This window comes from Lampris incognitus, chromosome 6, assembly GCF_029633865.1.
Source record: "Lampris incognitus isolate fLamInc1 chromosome 6, fLamInc1.hap2, whole genome shotgun sequence".
NCBI lineage: Eukaryota > Metazoa > Chordata > Actinopteri > Lampriformes > Lampridae > Lampris > Lampris incognitus.
Genome location: NC_079216.1, coordinates 67,322,538 through 67,345,698, shown reverse-complemented (window position 1 = coordinate 67,345,698; position 23,161 = coordinate 67,322,538). Strand labels below are relative to the sequence as shown.

At 54.0% G+C, this 23,161-nt stretch overlaps 1 protein-coding gene across 1 annotated transcript in view; it reads left to right on the top strand.

Annotated features, from left to right (window-relative positions):
* The window catches only part of wwox (WW domain containing oxidoreductase), a 209,013-nt gene extending 203,483 nt beyond the window's left edge, over positions 1–5,530 (top strand). The window contains exon 9 of the mRNA XM_056282296.1: positions 5,306–5,530. Within this exon, the coding sequence (XP_056138271.1) occupies positions 5,306–5,497 (192 nt within the window). The 3' untranslated portion in view covers positions 5,498–5,530. The remainder of the gene's footprint in view (positions 1–5,305) is intronic.
* The last annotated feature ends 17,631 nt before the right edge of the window (positions 5,531–23,161 follow it).

Here is a 23,161-nt window from a genome sequence, read left to right as displayed (position 1 = left end):
ATACCCTTTTCCAGTTGGAGATCAAACTAGTGTATCTGTAGAGGTCTTTTATTATTATTATAATTGTAATTATTATCAGATACGGCTGTAATCAGACATGGAGAAAACTGCAGGAGTCGGTGTGTCTGCAGGAAGTTGTCGGCGTGAGTTTGCTGTGTAGACAGTTTGGGAACGTCTGGACCGACACAGTAAGGTACCGTGCTCGGAGTCTGGAATGCTGTGCGGCGAGTGACATCTTACATTGTGTTTTGTGAACTGTCCTGAGGCAGTTTAGCTTTCCGAGCAAGTTAAAATAAACACACACACACACACACACACAAAAACTAGCCTCGAATCTGATCCTGAGTGGCTTGTAGAGCCACACCCGGTGCGTCCTCACAGGACAAGTACAGTACAGCCGTATCCTTGAACTGGACCTTTGACTGAGGCTGGAGATGTAAAATTTGGGGTCCCCGGGCAAAAAGGGGGTTTTCTATTTGCCCATCGTGTCCTTCCTACATTTAGTACTACTGGTGGAGCACTGCCGCAGAGGTCAGTTGGTAAACACGCCTCCTCCCACTTTGCCTCAACCCTTACTGCTGTACAAATGCCAACGGACAACAACTGACAAAGATGGTGAGCAGAAACACAGAAGGACAGGCAAAGGAAGAGAACCACCCACAGGAGTAAGAAAACAGGAAGACTCTACACACACACACACACACTGTCCAAGAGAGGATATCGTCCGACAATATTATCCACTTTTTTTTAACTTTATCTTTTTTTTTTCTACTTTTTATAGTTCTTTTTTTCCAGCACATGCCTTAATGAGAATTTGGGGATTATAAAAGTACCTGAAAGAATTGCTAGGTCGTCAGCATGCATAGCTGTTTGGTATTTACAGGTTGTATTTACAGGGATGGGCCTAAAATGGACTGTTTCTACAGCACTGGGTTTTATTTACATCCAGGTCAGAGGTCAGAGGGAAGGCTCGATGACATTTCGACAGATGTAGGAGTGAATGGTCACATGCACAGGGGCGGCGACTGCCCGTAGTCGAGCACAACTTTGATGGCAAGAACACACAACAGATTACAGCAAAGTCACATGACTGTCGAGTCTCGCTCAGCTTCCCTCTCCGCTTTCTGAACATACTCAACAAGGGATCGTCAACAAGGGATCGTCAACAACTAGTTATTGCGTAGTGCTGTACAAACATATTTCTATTGCAAATCTACGAGGTCCTGGGACAAAGATTCGGTGCTGAGACTGGAAGACTCGGATCCCAAAGCAGCCGGGGTGGATGCTGCTTGTTTAGGATCGGCTTATTGCAGCTTTTAAAGAAGGGGATCTTCTCAAAGTGTCCTCTTAGCATCTGGATGTGTTGCGTTTTGTTGTCCGCGGTGACAGGGGTGTCGTGAGCAACACAGGTCTGCTCTGAACTGGTCCTGTCCTGCTCCTTTGGTTTCTCAGATATTGCTGTGGTGATGTCATTGCTTTTGTCAGAATTGCTCATCTATATTTGGAGAGAGTTGTAAGTGTCGGGTTCAGGACTTGTTTTTCTTTTTTTTGGTGCGCCTCATCTTCCCCCCCCCCTCCCCCTCCGCAGATCAGTATGGTGCTCGGTAGCAACCGCTGGCGATATTCCTCACAAATATTCCTCACATACCTTCCTCACATATCTTTCCCGCAAAGCTTCCTCACAGCTCTTCCCCACAAAGCTTCCTCACAGCTCTTCCTCACAGCTCTTCCTCACAAAGCTTCCTTACAGCTCTTCCTCACAAAGCTTCCTCACAGCTCTTCCCCACAAAGCTTCCTCGCAGCTCTTCCTCACAAAGCTTCCTTACAGCTCTTCCTCACAAAGCTTCCTCACAGCTCTTCCCCACAAAGCTTCCTCGCAGCTCTTCCTCACAAAGCTTCCTCACAGCTCTTCCTCACAAAGCTTCCTTACAGCTCTTCCTCACAAAGCTTCCTCACAGCTCTTCCTCACAAAGCTTCCTCACAGCTCTTCCTCACAGCTCTTCCCCACAAAGCTTCCTCACAGCTCTTCCTCATATATCCTCCTCAGAAAAAGTACTGTACAGAGAGAGTAATGGTCAACATTTTTTTTTTTTTTATAAATTTATTTCTGATTTTTCCCTTTTTTCTCCCAATTTAGTGGCCAATTGATCCCTATTTTAATTCAAACACCCACCCTTGTATTGCATGCGTTCGCCAGCTGCATCTCTCCGGCCGGCAGTCTCGAAGGAAAGCGCCTCCCCACTTTCGTGACAAGGCGAATCCAAGCCGAACCACTGTTTTTCCGACACACACAGAGACGCATTCACATGACGAACACAAGCCGACTCCGCCCCCCTCCCGAAGACAGCGTTGCCAATGATTGCTGCTTCATCGAGTCCGGCCATAGTCGGATCTGACGAGACTGGGGCGCGAACCCCAGTCCCCAGTGGGCAACTGCATCGACACCAAGCCGATGCTTAGACCGCTACGCCACCGCGGACCGTAATGGTCAACATTTAGTTGCGGGAGGTAAAAAGACACACACCATGAAGCCTTCCTTGTGTTGCCACCTAAATTGACAGACATTCTGTTCGGGTACACATGGCTTACAGAGGACTGTAGCGTCACAGGCGTGTAGGAGGTCTGGTTTTGGCCTCAGTAGGTTTCTTTCAGACTAAATGGAGTGTGTAGGTGTCCAGAGAAATGCTCGCACTCAAAAGTGGCACATCGATGTGTGTGTGTGTGTGTGTGTGTGTTGTGTCCTGTGAATGTTCAAGACTCATTCCCATCGCCTCATGCCCTCCGCCCCAACCTCCAAATTCAACACATGCACGCACACACACACACACACAGCCGGTGATAGATGGCGGTGGTGGGTGGCTGAGCATGTTAATGCCTAATCTCATCAGGTTTATCTTCTGGAGAGGTTACAAGGTCAAGTGGTGAGGGGGATGAGCTGAACGCCAGTAAGACAGTACACTGCCGAGCACACGGCGCGCCAGGATCCACGCCGTTCTCCCTCCCAACCCGCTGGACCGCTGCAGCTGACGACCGCGGCTCGTTTATTACACAGGGTTTTCCTGTTCTGTGAAAGTTGATCATTAAACATTTTTGTGGAAACTGGAAGTCGTAACGGCGAGGAAAAACAACTTTAAACTGAGATATGAACCGGCACAAATTCGGCTGCATAAATTGGGATTATCAACATCAAAGCCGTCGGATAAAGTTTTGACGTGGTCGCCGGCGTTTGGTGGATGGACACAAACCAATTGCTCTGAAAGTGAGCCAGGTTCAAGGGGGCGTCAGTGAGTCAGTGCCTGTGGCCCTGAAAGCACAGGAATCTTCAATGGAGCTTGAAAGGCGTGTGGCGTTCAGACGGCAGGAATCAGATGGCCTAACGGAGGGAGATGAGTTAAACTGTGTGTGTGTGAACCCGCAAGTCTGAGACATTGCTTGGCATTTGTGGAGTCTTTGATATGGCGGCGTGATGATGTGGATGAAGTTATCGCCCCGCTGGCAGGTGAGACTGACAGCGGCGCACACAGAGATGCTACCGTTTCATCTGCTGTTTACCAGCGCTCATCACACACGACTTCAAACACACACAATCTGGGCTGCGGCGTTACGCCGGCACGCCGCTCGGCTCCGCCTGCTGGAACTTTACTCACAGCTTAGAGGGGCTGGCGTGTCTGCTCGTACCCGTGTGTGTGTGTGTGTGTGTGTGTGTGTGTGTGTATTCGTGGTTGCATGTGTTTACAGATGTGTGTTGTTTGTGTGCACTCACTTTTTTCCCTGGAACCGGCCGTGTGTATGTTGGCTAACTACTGCATTTGCATTCATGTGCATGTTTCTTTTTTTTGTACTTGCATGTGAAAGTGAACGTGTCTTTTGGCTGTGTGTGTTGGTTTCAGCAGCCAGCACTGCCAGCCTGGCCTGCAGAAGCTCCAGGACGCGGTTCAAACAGTCTGTCTGTTGTGTGGCTCCATGGTTATGTGCAGTGCAATGTATACATTGGCCATGTTTGAGTGTATGTGGGGATGTGTGTGTGTCTGCCGACACTGTGCTAAACACTAGTCTGCAGCCTATACATCAGCACTCCTTCTCCCTCCCTCTCTCCCTCCCTCCCTCCCTCCCTCCCTCGCTCTCTCCCTCCCTCCCTCCCTCGCTCTCTCTCATTGGGAGATCAAGGCGAGCCGTTTCATGTGGCTGTGTGGAAGTCATCTGCAGCCTGGTCTGCGAGGGAGCTGTCACAGCAGCTTTTAGCCGGAGCCGCGACATGAAAGATCCCTGTTGGAGCAGTTGGACTCCGTGTGTAATTCTCTGTGACACGTTTCTTCTGCTGCCGTTTAAAACGCCGCAGAAATCCGCCTCCTCCAAGTATATCCTACTAATTACTGACCGACGGGACAGGGCGTATTAGAGAACTTAGCAGGTCGCGTCTAAATGCCGCTTTACTTCATCTATTCAGCACAACGTTGTGTGAAGTGACAGGAAACGGCCGTTTCCGTGGGTGACGGAGGGTTGTGCAGTCTTTTACATGTAGACTTTAGCCGAGAAAACGAGGGAGGATTTGCTGCGGGAGAGACAGAGGGAAAGCCCGGCATTGTGTACGTGTCTACATGCACGAGCTATCTGAAATGGTGACCCCGAAACTCTCAGAATAAAACACAAGCACTCGGACAGGCGCCCCAACGGTGTCGCCGGCTGTCCCTTCTGACACCCTCGCTACTGCCAGAGGCTGCTTCGGCCTGCGCGTGTCATGTAGAAGTGTACATTTTGATAGCCGTGGCTTTAAAGCCTGTTTAAAGTAAACCTAAAACCCTTATTTTCCTCTGCTGGCCGCGGTTTTGCTCGTCCGTAGTCCTCACTGCTCCCCCTTCAGTCTTTACATGAGCATGCAGGTTGTCCCACAGCCAGAAGTGCTGAACACACTGGACAGAGAAATAAACACACGTCTATAAAGAAGTGTACAATGCAGGGTTACCCTCCTCCCGTGGTAAGAAGTCATTGTGGGCTGTAGGCGAGAGGAGGGGGAGGGAGTGTGAGGAGTTCCTTGTGTTCTCTTGTTTTTTCTGTGTGTGGAGACTCTGCAGGAAGACACGGGGAGGGCTGCGGGGTTCTGCTGAGCCCAGGTGTGTGTCTAACGGAGGTCAAGGTGGTGTAGGTGGTGGTCTCCTCTACTGATCCCCTCTCTGTGTCCTGGGGCTCAGCGTCTGTGTGTGTCGGTTTGTCTGTTCTGCCGTCGGCCGCCTGCGTCAGTGCCCGAGTCGTCTCCTCTCCACGCCGCATACTGAACTTGTGTCTGTGTGTGTCTTTCTGTCCACAGCAACAGGGGGCAGCCACCACGGTGTACTGTGCTGTAGCTCCGGAGCTGGAGGGAATAGGAGGCATGTACTTCAACAACTGCTTTCGCTGCCTGCCCTCCTCCCAGGCCCAGGACCCCAGCAGCGCCGCCAGCCTCTGGGAGCTAAGCGAGCGCCTGGTCTCAGAAAGGCCTGCAGGTATACAGGCCTTATGATAGGCCAGCCATCACTCACCAATCAGAAATAGAAGAAGAGGGGCTGGGGGGGGGGGGGTGGGATGGCGAGCACTCTGTGAACTGAATAAATAGTCTGTAACTTGACTGCACTGTACAAGAGAGCTTCCGAATCACGAAACTCCATCGGCACGTCACATCATCACGGGGGCTGGAACACATAAACAACACACAGCTCCTCATGTACAATCTACAGAATGGACCACAGTCCCGGCTGTCTCCAGCGACACCGCCGCCGCAGTTTGTCTCTGGGGGGGGGGGGGGAGCAGGAGAGGAGGTTAGCCAAAGTGTCTCGGGGGGGGGGGGGTGCAGTCTGGGAGTCCCCGTAGTCACTCGTGAAGCTCTGGGACTTGGTTGCAGAACTCGGAAACGTCTTCAGCCTGCTGCTTGTTGAGAAGGTTCATGTGGAGGGGTGCGTTCAAGTAAGCACATGAGCTGTCTTGCTACCAACACACGGTTACCTAATTAACACCCCCCGCAGCGTACGCGTGTGATCCCAGCAGCAGTGCACTGTTTGAAAAATAATGGGTCTTCCCAATTATGTCTGTTTATTCAACATACTCTTGTCTAGATCTACATAATTTGTCTTTTTGCTTTTGAGATACAGTACAGTTTTGTTATTAATTGTGCTAATTCGTTATGGGCACAGAAGAAATAAACAGTAATGGAGGACACTCATGGGTATATCATTACTCCAGAGGTATGATTCTATATACAATATTATGCAATAGTTGTGTTTCATACCAACGTCCCTATTCTTTTCTGTACAATATTTACATCATCACCATCACCATCATCATCATCGCTGGGCATGTGCTAAAGGGGCGTGGACATGTTGTTCTTCCTGTCTGCCATTTGACTTAACCTATGTGTTGACCTAGTTATACTCTACGTCTTAGTTACACTTTGGAGGGTTTTCTTTGAATGACACTGGTTCAAAACTGGGTCCGTGTAGCAAGAAGAGATGGCCGCGGATCTTAACTGGCAGAGTCCTGGACCAGGATTTCGGGGTTTCTTCCATGAAGGTTTTACGGGTGTTTCCATTTCCAGTTGTGTATTGTCATGTTGTCATGTTGCTGTGGCTTTGGGTGGGTTGCGGGTCGGTGGTCCTGGAGATGCGGTGGGGACATTGTGCTTTGTGGCAGTCTTGGCGCCGTGGGTTGCTCTTGAAACATCAGCAGTCCAGTGTGATGATACCTGTGAAGGACAAAGACCACAAGCTTCAATAAAAAACCTGCTTGTCGCACAATCGTGTGTCTTTTACTCCTTGTATGCACAGGAAGTGGAACTCCATTCATTTGCAGGCCATGAGGGGGAGATATTTGTGTAGGAAGCAGTTCTCACAAATACACAAACACACATGGACAGTATATCCAATATACCGTCCATGTGTGTGCATATACAACACAACAAAGGCGTCAACATCCAGAGTAGAGAATGTGTGTGTGTGTGGACAGTGTGTCTTCTGAGAGCGGCGTGCTCATGTGTGACTGGTAGCAGAAAGCGTGCGGACCCCAAATATAACGGACCAATCAGCCGGCCCGCTGACCCCCAGCTGACCCGCGTGCTCATGTGGTGGGTCACCTGGACAGCTCATAGTGTCTGTGTGTGTGTCTGTCTGTGTGTTGAAACACACAGACACACACACACACACACAGACAACTCACACAGGCCTGCTTCTCCTCCATCTGACTACACACACACACACACACAGACACACACACAGGCCTGCTTCTCCTCCATCTGACTACACACACACAGACACACACACAGGCCTGCTTCTCCTCCATCTGACTACACACACACAGACACAGACACACACACAGGCTGACACAGGCCTGCTTCTCCTCCATCTGACTACACACACACAGACACACACACAGGCCTGCTTCTCCTCCATCTGACTACACACACACACACACAGACACACACACAGGCTGACACAGGCCTGCTTCTCCTCCATCTGACTACACACACACAGACAACTCACACAGGCCTGCTTCTCCTCCATCTGACTACACACACACAGACACACACACAGGCTGACACAGGCCTGCTTCTTCTCCATCTGACTACACACACACACACACACACACACACACACAGACAACTCACACAGGCCTGCTTCTCCTCCATCTGACTGTACACACACACACACACACACACACACACACACAGACTGACACAGGCCTGCTTCTCCTCCATCTGACTGTACACACACACACACACACACACACACACACACACAGACTGACAGACTGACACAGGCCTGCTTCTCCTCCATCTGACTGTACACACACACACAGGCCTGCTTCTCCTCCATCTGACTGTACACACACACACACACACACACACACACACACACACACACACACACACAGACTGACAGACTGACACAGGCCTGCTTCTCCTCCATCTGACTTTACACACACACACAGACACACACACACACAGACACACACACAGGCCTGCTTCTCCTCCATCTGACTGTACACACACACACACACACACACACACACACACACACACACACACACACACACACACACAGACTGACAGACTGACACAGGCCTGCTTCTCCTCCATCTGACTGTACACACACACACACACACACACACACACACACACACACACACACACACAGACTGACACAGGCCTGCTTCTCCTCCATCTGACTGTACACACACACACACACACACACACACACACACACAGACTGACACAGGCCTGCTTCTCCTCCATCTGACTTTACACACACACACAGACACACACACACACAGACACACACACAGGCCTGCTTCTCCTCCATCTGACTGTACACACACACACACACACACACACACACACACACACACACACACACACACACAGACTGACAGACTGACACAGGCCTGCTTCTCCTCCATCTGACTGTACACACACACACAGACACACACACACACAGACTGACAGACTGACACAGGCCTGCTTCTCCTCCATCTGACTGTACACACACACACACACACACACACACACACACAGACTGACAGACTGACACAGGCCTGCTTCTCCTCCATCTGACTGTACACACACACACACACACACACACACACAGACCGACAGACTGACACAGGCCTGCTTCTCCTCCATCTGACTTTACACACACACACACACACACACACACACACACACACACACACACACACACACACACACACACAGACCGACAGACTGACACAGGCCTGCTTCTCCTCCATCTGACTGTACACACACACACAGACACACACACACACAGACACACACACAGGCCTGCTTCTCCTCCATCTGACTGTACACACACACACACACACACACACAGGCCTGCTTCTCCTCCATCTGACTACACACACACAGGCCTGCTTCTCCTCCATCTGACTACACACACACACAGACACACACAGACACACACACACACACACACACACACACACAGGCCTGCTTCTCCTCCATCTGACTACACACACACACACACACAACTCACAGGCCTGATTCTCCTCCATCTGACTGTACACACACACACACACACACACACACAACTCACAGGCCTGATTCTCCTCCATCTGACTGTACACACACACACACACACACACACACACACACACAACTCACAGGCCTGCTTCTCCTCCATCTGACTACACACACACACACACACACAGGCCTGCTTCTCCTCCATCTGACTACACACACACAACTCACAGGCCTGATTCTCCTCCATCTGACTGTACACACACACACACACACACAACTCACAGGCCTGCTTCTCCTCCATCTGACTACACACACACACAACTCACAGGCCTGATTCTCCTCCATCTGACTGTACACACACACACACACACACACACACAACTCACAGGCCTGTTTCTCCTCCATCTGACTGTACACACACACACACACAGTCTCTATTTACCCCCCTCTGTTCTGTATTGTTCCTTATTGTTCCCTCTCTCCCTGTCTCCCTCCCTGTCTCCCTCCCTCTCTCCCTCCCTCTCTCCCTCCCTCTCTCCCCCCCTGTCTCCCTCCCTGTCTCCCTCCCTGTCTCCCTCCCTGTCTCCCTCCCTCTCTCCCCCCCTGTCTCCCTCCCTGTCTCCCTCCCTGTCTCCCTCCCTCTCTCCCCCCCTGTCTCCCTCCCTCTCTCCCCCCCTGTCTCCCTGTCCCATATAGTATGTTCACAGCAGCACACCGTGAGTCAGAGACGTGTGGGGAGCTGAACACAGCCGTGTTGTGCGCAGGAAGTGGTCCATGTGTCCTGTTGTGTTAGAACCTGTACTGTAGCCAGTGTACTGGTATCTTACCACTGTCCTTCCACACCACAGGACACACACAGACACACACACACACACACACACACACACACACCCCCATCTCCCCTGGGCCCATGTGTCCTGTTGTGTTAGAACCTGTACTGTAGCCAGTGTACTGGTATCTTACCACTGTCCTTCCACACCACAGGACAGACACACACAGACACACACACACCCCCCCATCTCCCCTGGGTCCATGTGTCCTGTTGTGTTAGAACCTGTACTGTAGCCAGTGTACTGGTATCTTACCACTGTCCTTCCACACCACAGGACACACACAGACACACACACACCCCCATCTCCCCTGGGTCCATGTGTCCTGTTGTGTTAGAACCTGTACTGTAGCCAGTGTACTGGTATCTTACCACTGTCCTTCCACACCACAGGACACACACAGACACACACACACAGACACACACCCCCCCCCCCCATCTCCCCTGGGTCCATGTGTGTGGGGACATGAGCTGGACAACTGCCCCAGCAGTGATACAGTTGCTCAGAAGGCCTTTTAACAATGAATGTCCATGTGGACTCCATGTTGGGCTGAGGGTGAGACGTGTGTGAACAACGGCCGTCATGTTGGTGTAGCGGTGTAGCGGTGTAGCGGTGGTGCAGGATGGAGAGTCAGCGCTTCAGTTGTGTTATCTATCTTGTGTCGTGTAACTTACTTGTACAGCAGGTCACATGTTGTGAGTGTGGTGTTTCCCCCCAGCATGCAGCGATCTGCTGTTTCCACTGTGAGGAGGTTGTGTTGCACCAAGTGTGTTCCTAAAGGTGGAGGTTGTGTTGCACCAAGTGTGTTTCTAAAGGTGGAGGTTGTGTTGCACCAAGTGTGTTTCTAAAGGTGGAGGTTGTGTTGCACCATGTGTGTTTCTAAAGGTGGAGGTTGTGTTGCACCATGTGTTTCTAAAGGTGGAGGTTGTGTTGCACCAAGTGTGTTTCTAAAGGTGGAGGTTGTGTTGCTCCATGTGTGTTTCTAAAGGTGGAGGTTGTGTTGCACCAAGTGTGTTCCTAAAGGTGGAGGTTGTGTTGCACCATGTGTGTTTCTAAAGGTGGAGGTTGTCTGGCGCCTCGTCAGGTTCTGCACCAAACACAACGCCACTGGGCTCAACCACAATCCACAACCCACGCCCAACACCCCGCTACACACAAAGAAACACAACTTCTGCACAACACCCTGCTACACACAAAGAAACACAACCTCTGCACAACACCCCGCTACACACAAAGAAACACAACCTCTGCACAACACCCCGCTACACACAAAGAAACACAACCTCTGCACAACACCCCGCTACACACAAAGAAACACAACCTCTGCACAACACCCCGCTACACACAAAGAAACACAACCTCTGCACAACACCCCGCTACACACAAAGAAACACAACCTCTGCACAACACCCCGCTACACACAAAGAAACACAACAGAGTCCCAGCACCCCGCTACACATAAAGAAACACACCACAGAGCCCCAACACCCCACTACACATACACATAAAGAAACACAACACCCCACTACACACAAAGAAACACAACCTCTGCACAACACCCTGCTACACACAAAGAAACACAACAGAGTCCCAGCACCCCGCTACACATAAAGAAACACACCACAGAGCCCCAACACCCCACTACACATACACATAAAGAAACACAACCTCTGCACAACACCCTGCTACACACAAAGAAACACAACACAGAGCCCCAACACCCCGCTACACACAAAGAAACACAACCCCTGCACAACACCGAGCCCCAACTCCCCGCTACACACAAAGAAACACAACGCAGAGTCCCAACACCCCGCTACACACAAAGAAACACAACACGGAGCCCCAACACCCCGCTACACACAAAGAAACACAACCCCTGCACAACACCGAGCCCCAACTCCCCGCTACACACAAAGAAACACAACGCAGAGTCCCAACACCCCGCTACACACAAAGAAACACAAGTCCCGGGGTGTGTAGAGCAGCTCCAGCACCAGTGGGTCACATCTTTTTATTATTAAGCAGTATTAAACGGTCTAAATCAGAGAACTTCAATAGAGGGTCCACGACCCCTAGGGGGTCCTCAGAGTTACTGCAGCGGGTCTGCCAAATTATTTGATCCCAAACTTTTTTCTTCAAAAAATGTCCGGAAATACACATTAACATAAATACTATACCTATAATCAGCAAAGATAAAGCTTCCTATTCGTTAAAAGATGTCAACATGGAAGATACGCATGAATCCTCCTGCAACAATGTGATCAGCCTGAAAGCCGAGCACCAGCTAGCTATGCTATGCTATGCTAACCACTACAGCACTGGAAGAAATAACTGCCATATTAGCCAAATGGGTACCTATTATTAACCTAAGTATTTGATTTTCCTAAATAAATAAAAAAAGAATTACAAAAACCATGTTCAATAAATATATGAATCTGGCAATGATTATTATTTTAAGAGCTTAGCATTGTATACACCATTAAAAAGGACTTGTATACATGCCACTGTAGGCACGGTCTAATAAGCAACAGAGTTCTATAGGATATGTGTAACAGGGGGTCCCTCCGCCGTGTCCCTACCAGCCAAGGGCTCCTTGGCCTGCAAAACGCTGAAGACCTGTGGTGTGAATACTGTCTGTGTTCAGACTGCTGCTGCTGCTGCCCTGCTCAGCTTTCCCAGGCAAATAATGCAAACCGAGGGTACGAACCGAGGGTACGAACCGAGGGTACGAACCGAGTGTACGAACCGTGTGTACGAACCGTGTGTACGAACCGTGTGTACAAAAACGCTCGACATTTCTCCACCTGGTTGATTGTAATGCAAAAAAGACCCTACTGAACCACCGGTTTAGTCTGGACGATGAAGCTGAAATTGTGTTTTCTTTACTGCAACTGGAGAAAATTGCGTAAGAGGTTTGATTGTTCACTTGGTTTAAAATGTAGTTTCACAAATAATCCTTATAATTTATGTTGGCCTGTTTTGTTTTTGTTTTGTGTTTTACATGCTGATGCTGGTCGTGTGGCTCGGGTCCTGGGCTGTTCCGTCGGTGTGTGGACACTGCTTGGCATCATATTCTTCATCTATTTTATAACACCATTATAACTGTGTTATTCTCTTTCAATGTTGTACTGTGTAAATTGAGTAAACACAACATCATGTCATGTTGTGCGTCTTGGGAGGGAGATCCTCCTCTGGTGCTCTCCCTGAGCTTCCTTCCTGTTTGTTCTCCCTGTTAAAGGTTTTAGGGAGTTGTCCCTTAACCGATGAGAGGGTCTAAGGACAGGGTGTTGTGTTGCTGTAAAGCCCACTGAGGCACATTTGTGATATTGGGCTACACAAGTAAAACTGACTTGACTTTCACCCTTTTTCTTTTTTGGAGATTTTTCTCAAAACAGTGGGACACCAAATGAAAACACTGGATGCCAGTTGGTTTTGCTTGCTTGAAGCAAAATCAGATTCTAACAAAATAATACACTGAAATAATACACTGAAATAATACACTAGAAATAATACACTAAAATAATACACTAGAAATAATACACTAAAAATAATACAGTAAAAGCTGGATTTTATTTTATTTGCAGTGTTGCGGTTCTGCATACGTAGCTTCCCTTTGGCAGAGAAAGGAACTATCGAAGCAGCAGCAACAAACGCTCTGCGCTCTTTCTAGGTGACACCGGGGGAACCACCGCAAATGCACAATCAGAAAACACAACAAAACTCAAGGATCGATGGGCGCTGTCGTGAGAGGAAGACATCAACGCAGCAGCTAAGCTCGCAGGTTTAACCAGTCAATGACACCCCGGGAGAGGGAAGCTGCAGGACACACACACACACACACACACACACACACACACACACACCGGGTAAGACGCTCCGTCTCGAGGATGGCTTCGATTCAGCAAAGGGGTCCTGAGACGGAGGAAGAGTCTTTGGGAGAACAACAAACGACCGGACTCCGGAGCAGCAGGCTGTCTGCTGCATGGGTGGTTCCATGCATGTGTGCATGCCGGGCTGAGGGGCGGGTCCATGCATGTGTGCGTGCCGGGCTGGGCCGCGAGGCTGCATGGGCGGGGGTCCATGCATGTGTGCGTGCCGGGCTGGGCCGTGAGGCTGCATGGGCGGGGGTCCATGCATGTGTGCGTGCCGGGCTGGGCCGCGAGGCTGCAGGGACGGGTCCATGCATGTGTGCATACCGGGCTGGGCCGTGAGGCTGCAGGGGCGGGTCCATGCATGTGTGCATGCCGGGCTGGGCCGCAAGGCTGCAGGGACGGGTCCATGCATGTGTGCATGCCGGGCTGGGCCGTGAGGCTGCAGGGACGGGTCCATGCATGTGTGCGTGCCGGGCTGGGCTGGGCCGCGTCCATGCATGTGTGCATGCCGGGCTGGGCCGCAAGGCTGCAGGGACGGGTCCATGCATGTGTGCATGCCGGGCTGAGCCGCGAGGCTGCATGGGTGGGTCCATGCATGTGTGTGTGCCGGGCTGGGCTGCGAGGCTGCAGGGGCGGGTCCATGCATGTGTGCGTGCCGGCTGGGCCGCGAGGCTGCAGGGGCGGGTCCATGCACGTGTGTGTGCCGGGCTGGGCCGCGAGGCTGCAGGGGCGGGTCCATGCATGTGTGCATGCCGGGCTGGGCCGCAAGGCTGCAGGGACGGGTCCATGCATGTGTGCATGCCGGGCTGGGCCGCGAGGCTGCAGGGGCGGGTCCATGCATGTGTGCATGCCGGGCTGGGCCGCAAGGCTGCAGGGACGGGTCCATGCATGTGTGCGTGCCGGGCTGGGCTGCGAGGCTGCAGGGGCGGGTCCATGCATGTGTGCGTGCCGGGCTGGGCCGCAAGGCTGCAGGGACGGGTCCATGCATGTGTGCATGCCGGGCTGGGCCGTGAGGCTGCAGGGACGGGTCCATGCATGTGTGCGTGCCGGGCTGGGCTGCGAGGCTGCAGGGGCGGGTCCATGCATGTGTGTGTGCCGGGCTGGGCCGTGAGGCTCCTGCCTGGCTTTCATACAAAGCCCTATCGATCAGGCCCTATCGAATCATCTGATAGCTAATCAATAACCTACACTTCCTCTCTGGGAGCAAGGAGGCGCGAGAAGCACTGCTCTCACAGGAGGAGGACCTTGATCCCTTGACCCCGCAGTCGAGTCCCCATAAAAACTCCCCCCTCTTTCTCTCTCAGCCTGGCTCCCTCCCACCACTCCTCCATCCGTCTTGTTTTTTATATTCGTCACTTTCGTTTTTCCCCTCTGGGTCTCTCCACCGCTCTCTCTGTCGCGCTGCCTGTTTGTCGTAGTGAAGCTACAGAACAACACCATAAGCAATAGGAAATCCTATAAATATTTTATATTTCAAACGCCATCTCAGATAAATGAACTTACGGTTACCCCCCCACCCCCACCCCACCCCGCTGAGTTTGTCTTGATGCAGGCAGTAATGGGTTTTCACTAGCCATTTCATTTTCTGTGATTGTTTTTATTCCTCCTTGTGATTCATCCCAGCTCTCAGAATAATTATGGAGGATTGATTTTATGAAGTCTTCTCCGTCACTGTTGGGTCCCTGACCAGGGGGGTGCATGTTACTACAGGTTCCCTGACCGGAGGGGGGGGGGATGCATGTTGCTACTGGTTCCTTGACTGGGGTCGGGATGCATGTTGCTACTGGTTCCCTGACCGGGGGGGGGGGGGGATGCATGTTGCTACTGGTTCCCTGACCGGAGGGAGGGGGGGGGATGCATGTTGCTACTGGTTCCCTGACCGGGGGGGGGGGGATGCATGTTGCTACTGGTTCCCTTACCGAGGGGGGGGGGGGGCATGTAACCGGTTCCCTGACCGGGGGGGGTTGCATGTTGCCATTTCAAACGGATATATTTAATGATCACAATCAATGTTAAAGCTCTCTCCAGATTCGGCTAACTCGATAAATATCTGCCAAGAGGAAATTTACCACCCAGCTACACGGGGCAATAAACCCACCCTCACTCTCTCTCCCCACTTCCTGCATGTGTGTGTGTGTGTGTGTGTGTTGAAACTGAAAAATATGTTTCTAGTCTGACTGCCCCAAATATCCTTGTAAATTATACGGCAATATTCTGCATTTAGTACCTCACGAGCTGTGTACGCCCCTTGCAGCGCTACCGATGCGTTTGCCTCTCTGAGCTTTTGTGGCACAAGCAGTAGTACAACAGACATGCTGGTGGTCTGGTCCCTGACTAGAACAGCCCTACTGACACACACTGACACACAAGCACGCTGTCACTGTGCTAGATACTGCAGGACTGATGGACTGAGGGGGTTTCAATATGGGCAATATCCTCCCTTGTCTCAAATCCTTAACTGCATATGATAAAATACCCCCCCCCCTTTTTTCTTTCCTCCCCAATTGTACTTTGCCAATTACCCCACTCTTCCCAAGCCGTCCCGGTTACTGCTCTGCCCCCCCCCCCCGCTGATCCAGGGAGGGCTGCAGACTACCACATGCCTCCTCCCATACATACGGAGTCACCAGCCGCTTCTTTTCACCTGACAGTGAGGAGTTTCACCAGGAGGACATAGCACGTTGGAGGATCACGCTATTCCCTCCAGCTACCCCTCCCCCCGAACGACCAGAGGAGGCGCTAGTGCAGCGACCAGGACACATACCCACATCTGGCTTCCCCCCCACAGACACCCGACCAAGCCGAAGGTAACATTGGGATTCAAACCGGCGATCCCCATTTTGTAGGCAACGGAATAGACGCTATGCTACCCGGACGCCTGAAATATTATTTTTTATTGATGTCATAATTTGTTGCTGCACATCAAACAAAGTGGTCTTTATCTGTACGTGGAGTTGTTTGCAGGGGTGCACTTGATATATATATATATAGATATGTATAGATATGTATAGATATGTGTTTTTTGTTTTTTTTTTCCTATAAAAATGTCACCCTTGTAACAAACATTGATAATTTTGGATCCGGCTAGCTGTGTTTGGATCTTGCTAGCTGTGTCTGTGTTTGGATCCGGCTAGCTGTGTCTGTGTTTGGATCTGGCTAGCTGTGTTTGGATCCGGCTAGCTGTGTCTGTGTTTGGATCTGGCTAGCTGTGTTTGGATCCGGCTAGCTGTGTTTGGATCCGGCTAGCTGTGTTTGGATCTGGCTAGCTGTGTCTGTGTTTGGATCTGGCTAGCTGTGTTTGGATCCGGCTAGCTGTGTTTGGATCTTGCTAGCTGTGTCTGTGTTTGGATCCGGCTAGCTGTGTGTGTTTGGATCTGGCTAGCTGTGTTTGGATCCGGCTAGCTGTGTTTGGATCTTGCTAGCTGTGTCTGTGTTTGGATCTGGCTAGCTGTGTTTGGATCTTGCTAGCTGTGTCTGTGTTTGGATCCGGCTAGCTGTGTTTGGATCCGGCTAGCTGTGTTTCGATAAGACCGACTCCACTATCAGGCGTGCTTATTGTCCTCGGTATAGGTCTGCTTGCACCATCCATAACTTCTCCTGTTTTTATTGATGCCCGGCGTCGCACCTTTGAGGAAATCCTTCCAGCTCCAAGTCCCCGGTGCATCCTCACCACTAGACCACTAGACAGCATGACCTTGTAAACCCCGAGTTACTCCATTCTCTCTTTGTGTGAGAATGGAGAGAAAAGAGAGAGGGCAGACAAGGGGAGGTGGGGGTTAGACAGAGAGAGAGAGAGAGGCAAAAAGACAGGGGGGGGAAAGGGAGAAAAAGAGCTCCTGCCTGTCACAGCTTTCAAACACAAAGAAAAATGAGCACTTGGGCTGAAGTACAATTATTAGCCCCTGTCTACAGATTCATCACAGTATGGAGTAGGAGGGGACAGGGAGGGAGCGTGGGGGGGGGAGGAGAAAGAGGAGCAGTGGGGGAAGGTAGCGATCACAGAGGCCTTTGGAGGCGTTCGTGGAGAGCTACCGTACGGAGGTTAGGAGACAACCGACAGACGAAGTAGAGGGACATAAGTCTACTGTGTGGACACAGAACAGGAAGCTGCAGTGCTGGAGACAAAACGAGGGGGGCGTGAGAGGAAGCCTGGCAGGGCGAGCGTCAGCAGCGGGCGAGCGAGGCAGGGAGGGAAGGAGGAGGAGGGTGGTTGTAGGGGAATAAAGGGAGGGTGGCGGGAGTGAGGGACGGAGGAGGAGGTAAAGGGAGGTAGAATGAAATAAGGGGATTTGTCAGGCCGGCGGCTGGTGGCGGTAATAAAGCCCCGCTAATCTGTGGCCCAACGCTTGGCTGCTCACACGCCGACTCTTGATGCCCCCACTTTACCACCGAGCCCAGCAAGGTCACCCGCACACCTGCACACGTGCATGCTCACATATTTATGTCAGTCATGTCGCACACACACACACACACGCACACACACACAGACACACACAGACACACACACACACACACACACACACACACACATACACGCTCACACACACACACACACACACACACACACAGACACACACACACACACACAGACACACACACACACACACACAGACACACACACACACACACACACGTGCACACATGGGTACCCCCAAACGCACAAACAGAGACGGACCGAGCTCATACATGTACACTACATGCTGCACGGTCCCGTGTATTTACTCTGCTCATTCTCACTCCCTCCTTCACCCTCACAACCGCTGCCTACAGTATCCCTCCCCCTACCCTCCCTCAGCTGTCCCCCCTCTTTCACCCATCCCTTTTTTACCCCACCTTCACACTTCTCCTATTTTAACTCGCTCCCTGTTTCATCTCCCTCTCCTGGTATATCGGCCCCCTTTTCTCTCCCTTTCCAGAGTACCCCCTTTTCACAATGTGTGGTTCCATCCCTCTCCCCTGGATAGGAGGTGGGTGTGTGTGTGTCTGTGTGTGTGTGTGTGTGTGTATGTGTGTGTGTGTGTGTGTGTGTGTGTGTGTGTGTGTGTGTGTGGGCCCTGTGTGATGGTCTGGCGGCCTGTCCAGGGTGTCTCCCCGCCTGCCGCCCAGTGACTGCTGAGATAGGCATAGGCTCCAGCGACCCTGAGAGCAGGATAAGCGGTTCGGATAATGGATGGATGGATGGATGGATGGATGGATGGACGGACAGATGGACGGACGGATGGAAGGACGGATGGATGGACGGATGGACGGACGGACGGATGGACGGATGGATGGACGGACGGATGGATGGATGGACGGACGGACGGATGGACGGACGGACGGATGGATGGACGGACGGATGGATGGATGGACGGACGGACGGATGGACGGACGGACGGATGGACGGACGGACGGATGGATGGATGGACGGACGGACGGATGGATGGACGGACGGACGGATGGATGGATAGACGGACAGATGGACGGACGGATGGATGGATGGATGGATGGACGGACGGATGGACGGACGGATGGACGGATGGATGGATAGACGGACAGATGGACAGACGGATGGATGGATGGACGACTTGACTTCCCTCAACATGAACTTTCCTCTGTTGTCGGTCATGGTGTCGTCGTTGACCTTTCCACTCTCCCAGCACTTCTTTTTCTCTTCCATGTTTCTCCCTGTGTAACTGGTTGTCCAGCTAACCTACACACACACACACACACACACACACACACACACACACACACACTCTTCCTCGGCGCCACCCTGCCCCGCACACCTCCTCTTCATCTCTGCAGCAGCATGTCGGGTTTAAAAGCTCATTTTTCTGTGTTTCAAGCAGCTGCGCTGTCTGAATCAATACACCCGCCACCACCCCGTACTGCAGGACCCGGTACCCTGCCTGTCACCACCCTGTAGTTCAGGACCCGGTACCCTGTCTGTCACCACCCTGTAGTTCAGGACCCGGTACCCTGTCTGTCACCACCCTGTACTGCAGGACCCGGTACCCTGTCTGTCACCACCCTGTAGTTCAGACCCGGTACCCTGTCTGTCACCACCCTGTAGTTCAGGACCCGGTACCCTGTCTGTCACCACCCTGTACTGCAGGACCCGGTACCCTGTCTGTCACCCACCACCGTAGTGCAGCGCCCGGTACCCTGTCTGTCACCGCCCCGTACTCTGTCTGTCACCACCCCGTAGTGCAGCGCCCGGTACCCTGTCTGTCACCACCCCGTACTCTGTCTGTCACCACCCCGTAGTGCAGCGCCCGGTACCCTGTCTGTCACCACCCCGTAGTGCAGCGCCCCGTACCCTGTCTGTCACCGCCCGTACCCTGTCTGTCACCGCCCCGTACCCTGTCTGTCACCACCCCGTAGTGCAGCGCCCGGTACCCTGTCTGTCACCCTTTCTGTCACCACCCCGTACTGCAGGACCCGGTACCCTGCCTGTCACCACCCTGTAGTTCAGGACCCGGTACCCTGTCTGTCACCACCCTGTACTGCAGGACCCGGTACCCTGTCTGTCACCACCCTGTAGTTCAGGACCCGGTACCCTGTCTGTCACCACCCTGTACTGCAGGACCCGGTACCCTGTCTGTCACCACCCTGTAGTTCAGGACCCGGTACCCTGTCTGTCACCACCCTGTAGTTCAGGACCCGGTACCCTGTCTGTCACCACCCTGTACTGCAGGACCCGGTACCCTGTCTGTCACCACCCCGTAGTGCAGCGCCCGGTACCCTGTCTGTCACCGCCCCGTACTCTGTCTGTCACCACCCCGTAGTGCAGCGCCCGGTACCCTGTCTGTCACCACCCCGTACTCTGTCTGTCACCACCCCGTAGTGCAGCGCCCGGTACCCTGTCTGTCACCACCCCGTAGTGCAGCGCCCCGTACCCTGTCTGTCACCGCCCCGTACCCTGTCTGTCACCGCCCCGTACCCTGTCTGTCACCACCCCGTAGTGCAGCGCCCGGTACCCTGTCTGTCACCACCCCGTAGTGCAGCGCCCCGTACCCTGTCTGTCACCGCCCCGTACCCTGTCTGTCACCGCCCCGTACTCTGTCTGTCACCACCCCGTAGTGCAGCGCCCGGTACCCTGTCTGTCACCACCCCGTAGTGCAGCGCCCGGTACCCTGTCTGTCACCGCCCCGTACCCTGTCTGTCACCACCCCGTAGTGCAGCGCCCGGTACCCTGTCTGTCACCACCCCGTAGTGCAGCGCCCCGTACCCTGTCTGTCACCGCCCCGTACCCTGTCTGTCACCGCCCCGTACCCTGTCTGTCACCGCCCCGTACCCTGTCTGTCACCGCCCCGTAGTGCAGCGCCCGGTACCCTGTCTGTCACCGCCCCGTACTCTGTCTGTCACCGCCCCGTAGTGCAGCGCCCGGTACCCTGTCTGTCACCACCCCGTAGTGCAGCGCCCCGTACCCTGTCTGTCACCGCCCCGTACCCTGTCTGTCACCGCCCCGTACCCTGTCTGTCACCACCCCGTAGTGCAGCGCCCGGTACCCTGTCTGTCACCACCCCGTAGTGCAGCGCCCCGTACCCTGTCTGTCACCGCCCCGTACCCTGTCTGTCACCGCCCCGTACCCTGTCTGTCACCGCCCCGTACCCTGTCTGTCACCGCCCCGTAGTGCAGCGCCCGGTACCCTGTCTGTCACCGCCCCGTACTCTGTCTGTCACCGCCCCGTAGTGCAGCGCCCGGTACCCTGTCTGTCACCGCCCCGTAGTGCAGCGCCCGGTACCCTGTCTGTCACCGCCCCGTAGTGCAGCGCCCGGTACCCTGTCTGTCACCGCCCCGTAGTGCAGCGCCCGGTACCCTGTCTGTCACCACCCCGTAGTGCAGCGCCCGGTACCCTGTCTGTCACCGCCCCGTAGTCCAGCGCCCGGTACCCTGTCTGTCACCGCCCCGTAGTGCAGCGCCCGGTACCCTGTCTGTCACCGCCCCGTAGTGCAGCGCCCGGTACCCTGCCTGTCACCACCCCGTAGTCCAGCGCCCGGTACCCTGTCTGTCACCACCCCGTAGTGCAGCGCCCGGTACCCTGCCTGTCACCACCCCGTAGTGCAGCGCCCGGTACCCTGCCTGTCACGCTGTCTGTCACCACCCCGTAGTGCAGCGCCCGGTACCCTGTCTGTCACCACCCCGTAGTGCAGCGCCCCTTACCCTGTCTGTCACCACCCCGTAGTGTAGCGCCCCTTACCCTGTCTGTCACCACCCCGTAGTGCAGCGCCCGGTACCCTGCCTGTCACCACCCCGTAGTGCAGCGCCCGGTACCCTGCCTGTCACCACCCCGTAGTGTAGCGCCCCTTACCCTGTCTGTCACCATCCCGTACTGCAGCGCCCGGTACCCTGTCTGTCACCGCCCCGTAGTGCAGCGCCCGTTACCCTGTCTGTCACCGCCCCGTAGTGCAGCGCCCGGTACCCTGTCTGTCACCACCCCGTAGTGCAGCGCCCGGTACCCTGTCTGTCACCACCCCGTAGTGCAGCGCCCCTTACCCTCTCTGTCACCACCGCGTAGTGCAGCGCCCGGTACCCTGCCTGTCACCACCCCGTAGTGCAGCGCCCGGTACCCTGTCTGTCACCACCCCGTAGTGCAGCGCCCGGTACCCTGCCTGTCACCGCCCCGTAGTGCAGCGCCCGGTACCCTGCCTGTCACCGCCCCGTAGTGCAGCGCCCGGTACCCTGTCTGTCACCGCCCCGTAGTGCAGCGCCCGGTACCCTGCCTTTCACCGCTCCGTAGTGCAGCGCCCGGTACCCTGTCTGTCACCGCCCCGTAGTGCAGCGCCCGGTACCCTGCCTTTCACCGCCCCGTAGTGCAGCGCCCGGTACCCTGTCTGTCACCGCCCCGTAGTGCAGCGCCCGGTACCCTGTCTGTCACCGCCCCGTAGTGCAGCGCCCGGTACCCTGCCTTTCACCGCCCCGTAGTGCAGCGCCCGGTACCCTGCCTTTCACCGCCCCGTAGTGCAGCGCCCGGTACCCTGTCTGTCACCGCCCCGTAGTGCAGCGCCCGGTACCCTGTCTGTCACCGCCCCGTAGTGCAGCGCCCGGTACCCTGCCTTTCACCGCCCCGTAGTGCAGCGCCCGGTACCCTGCCTTTCACCGCCCCGTAGTGCAGCGCCCGGTACCCTGCTTGTCACCACCCCGTAGTGCAGCGCCCGGTACCCTGTCTGTCACCACCCCGTAGTGCAGCGCCCGGTACCCTGTCTGTCACCACCCCGTAGTGCAGCGCCCAGTACCCTGTCTGTCACCACCCCGTACTCTGTCTGTCACCGCCCCGTAGTGCAGCGCCCGGTACCCTGTCTGTCACCGCCCCGTACTGCAGCGCCCGGTACCCTGTCTGTCACCACCCCGTAGTGCAGCGCCCGGTACCCTGCTTGTCACCACCCCGTAGTGCAGCGCCCGGTACCCTGTCTGTCACCACCCCGTAGTGCAGCGCCCGGTACCCTGTCTGTCACCACCCCGTACTCTGT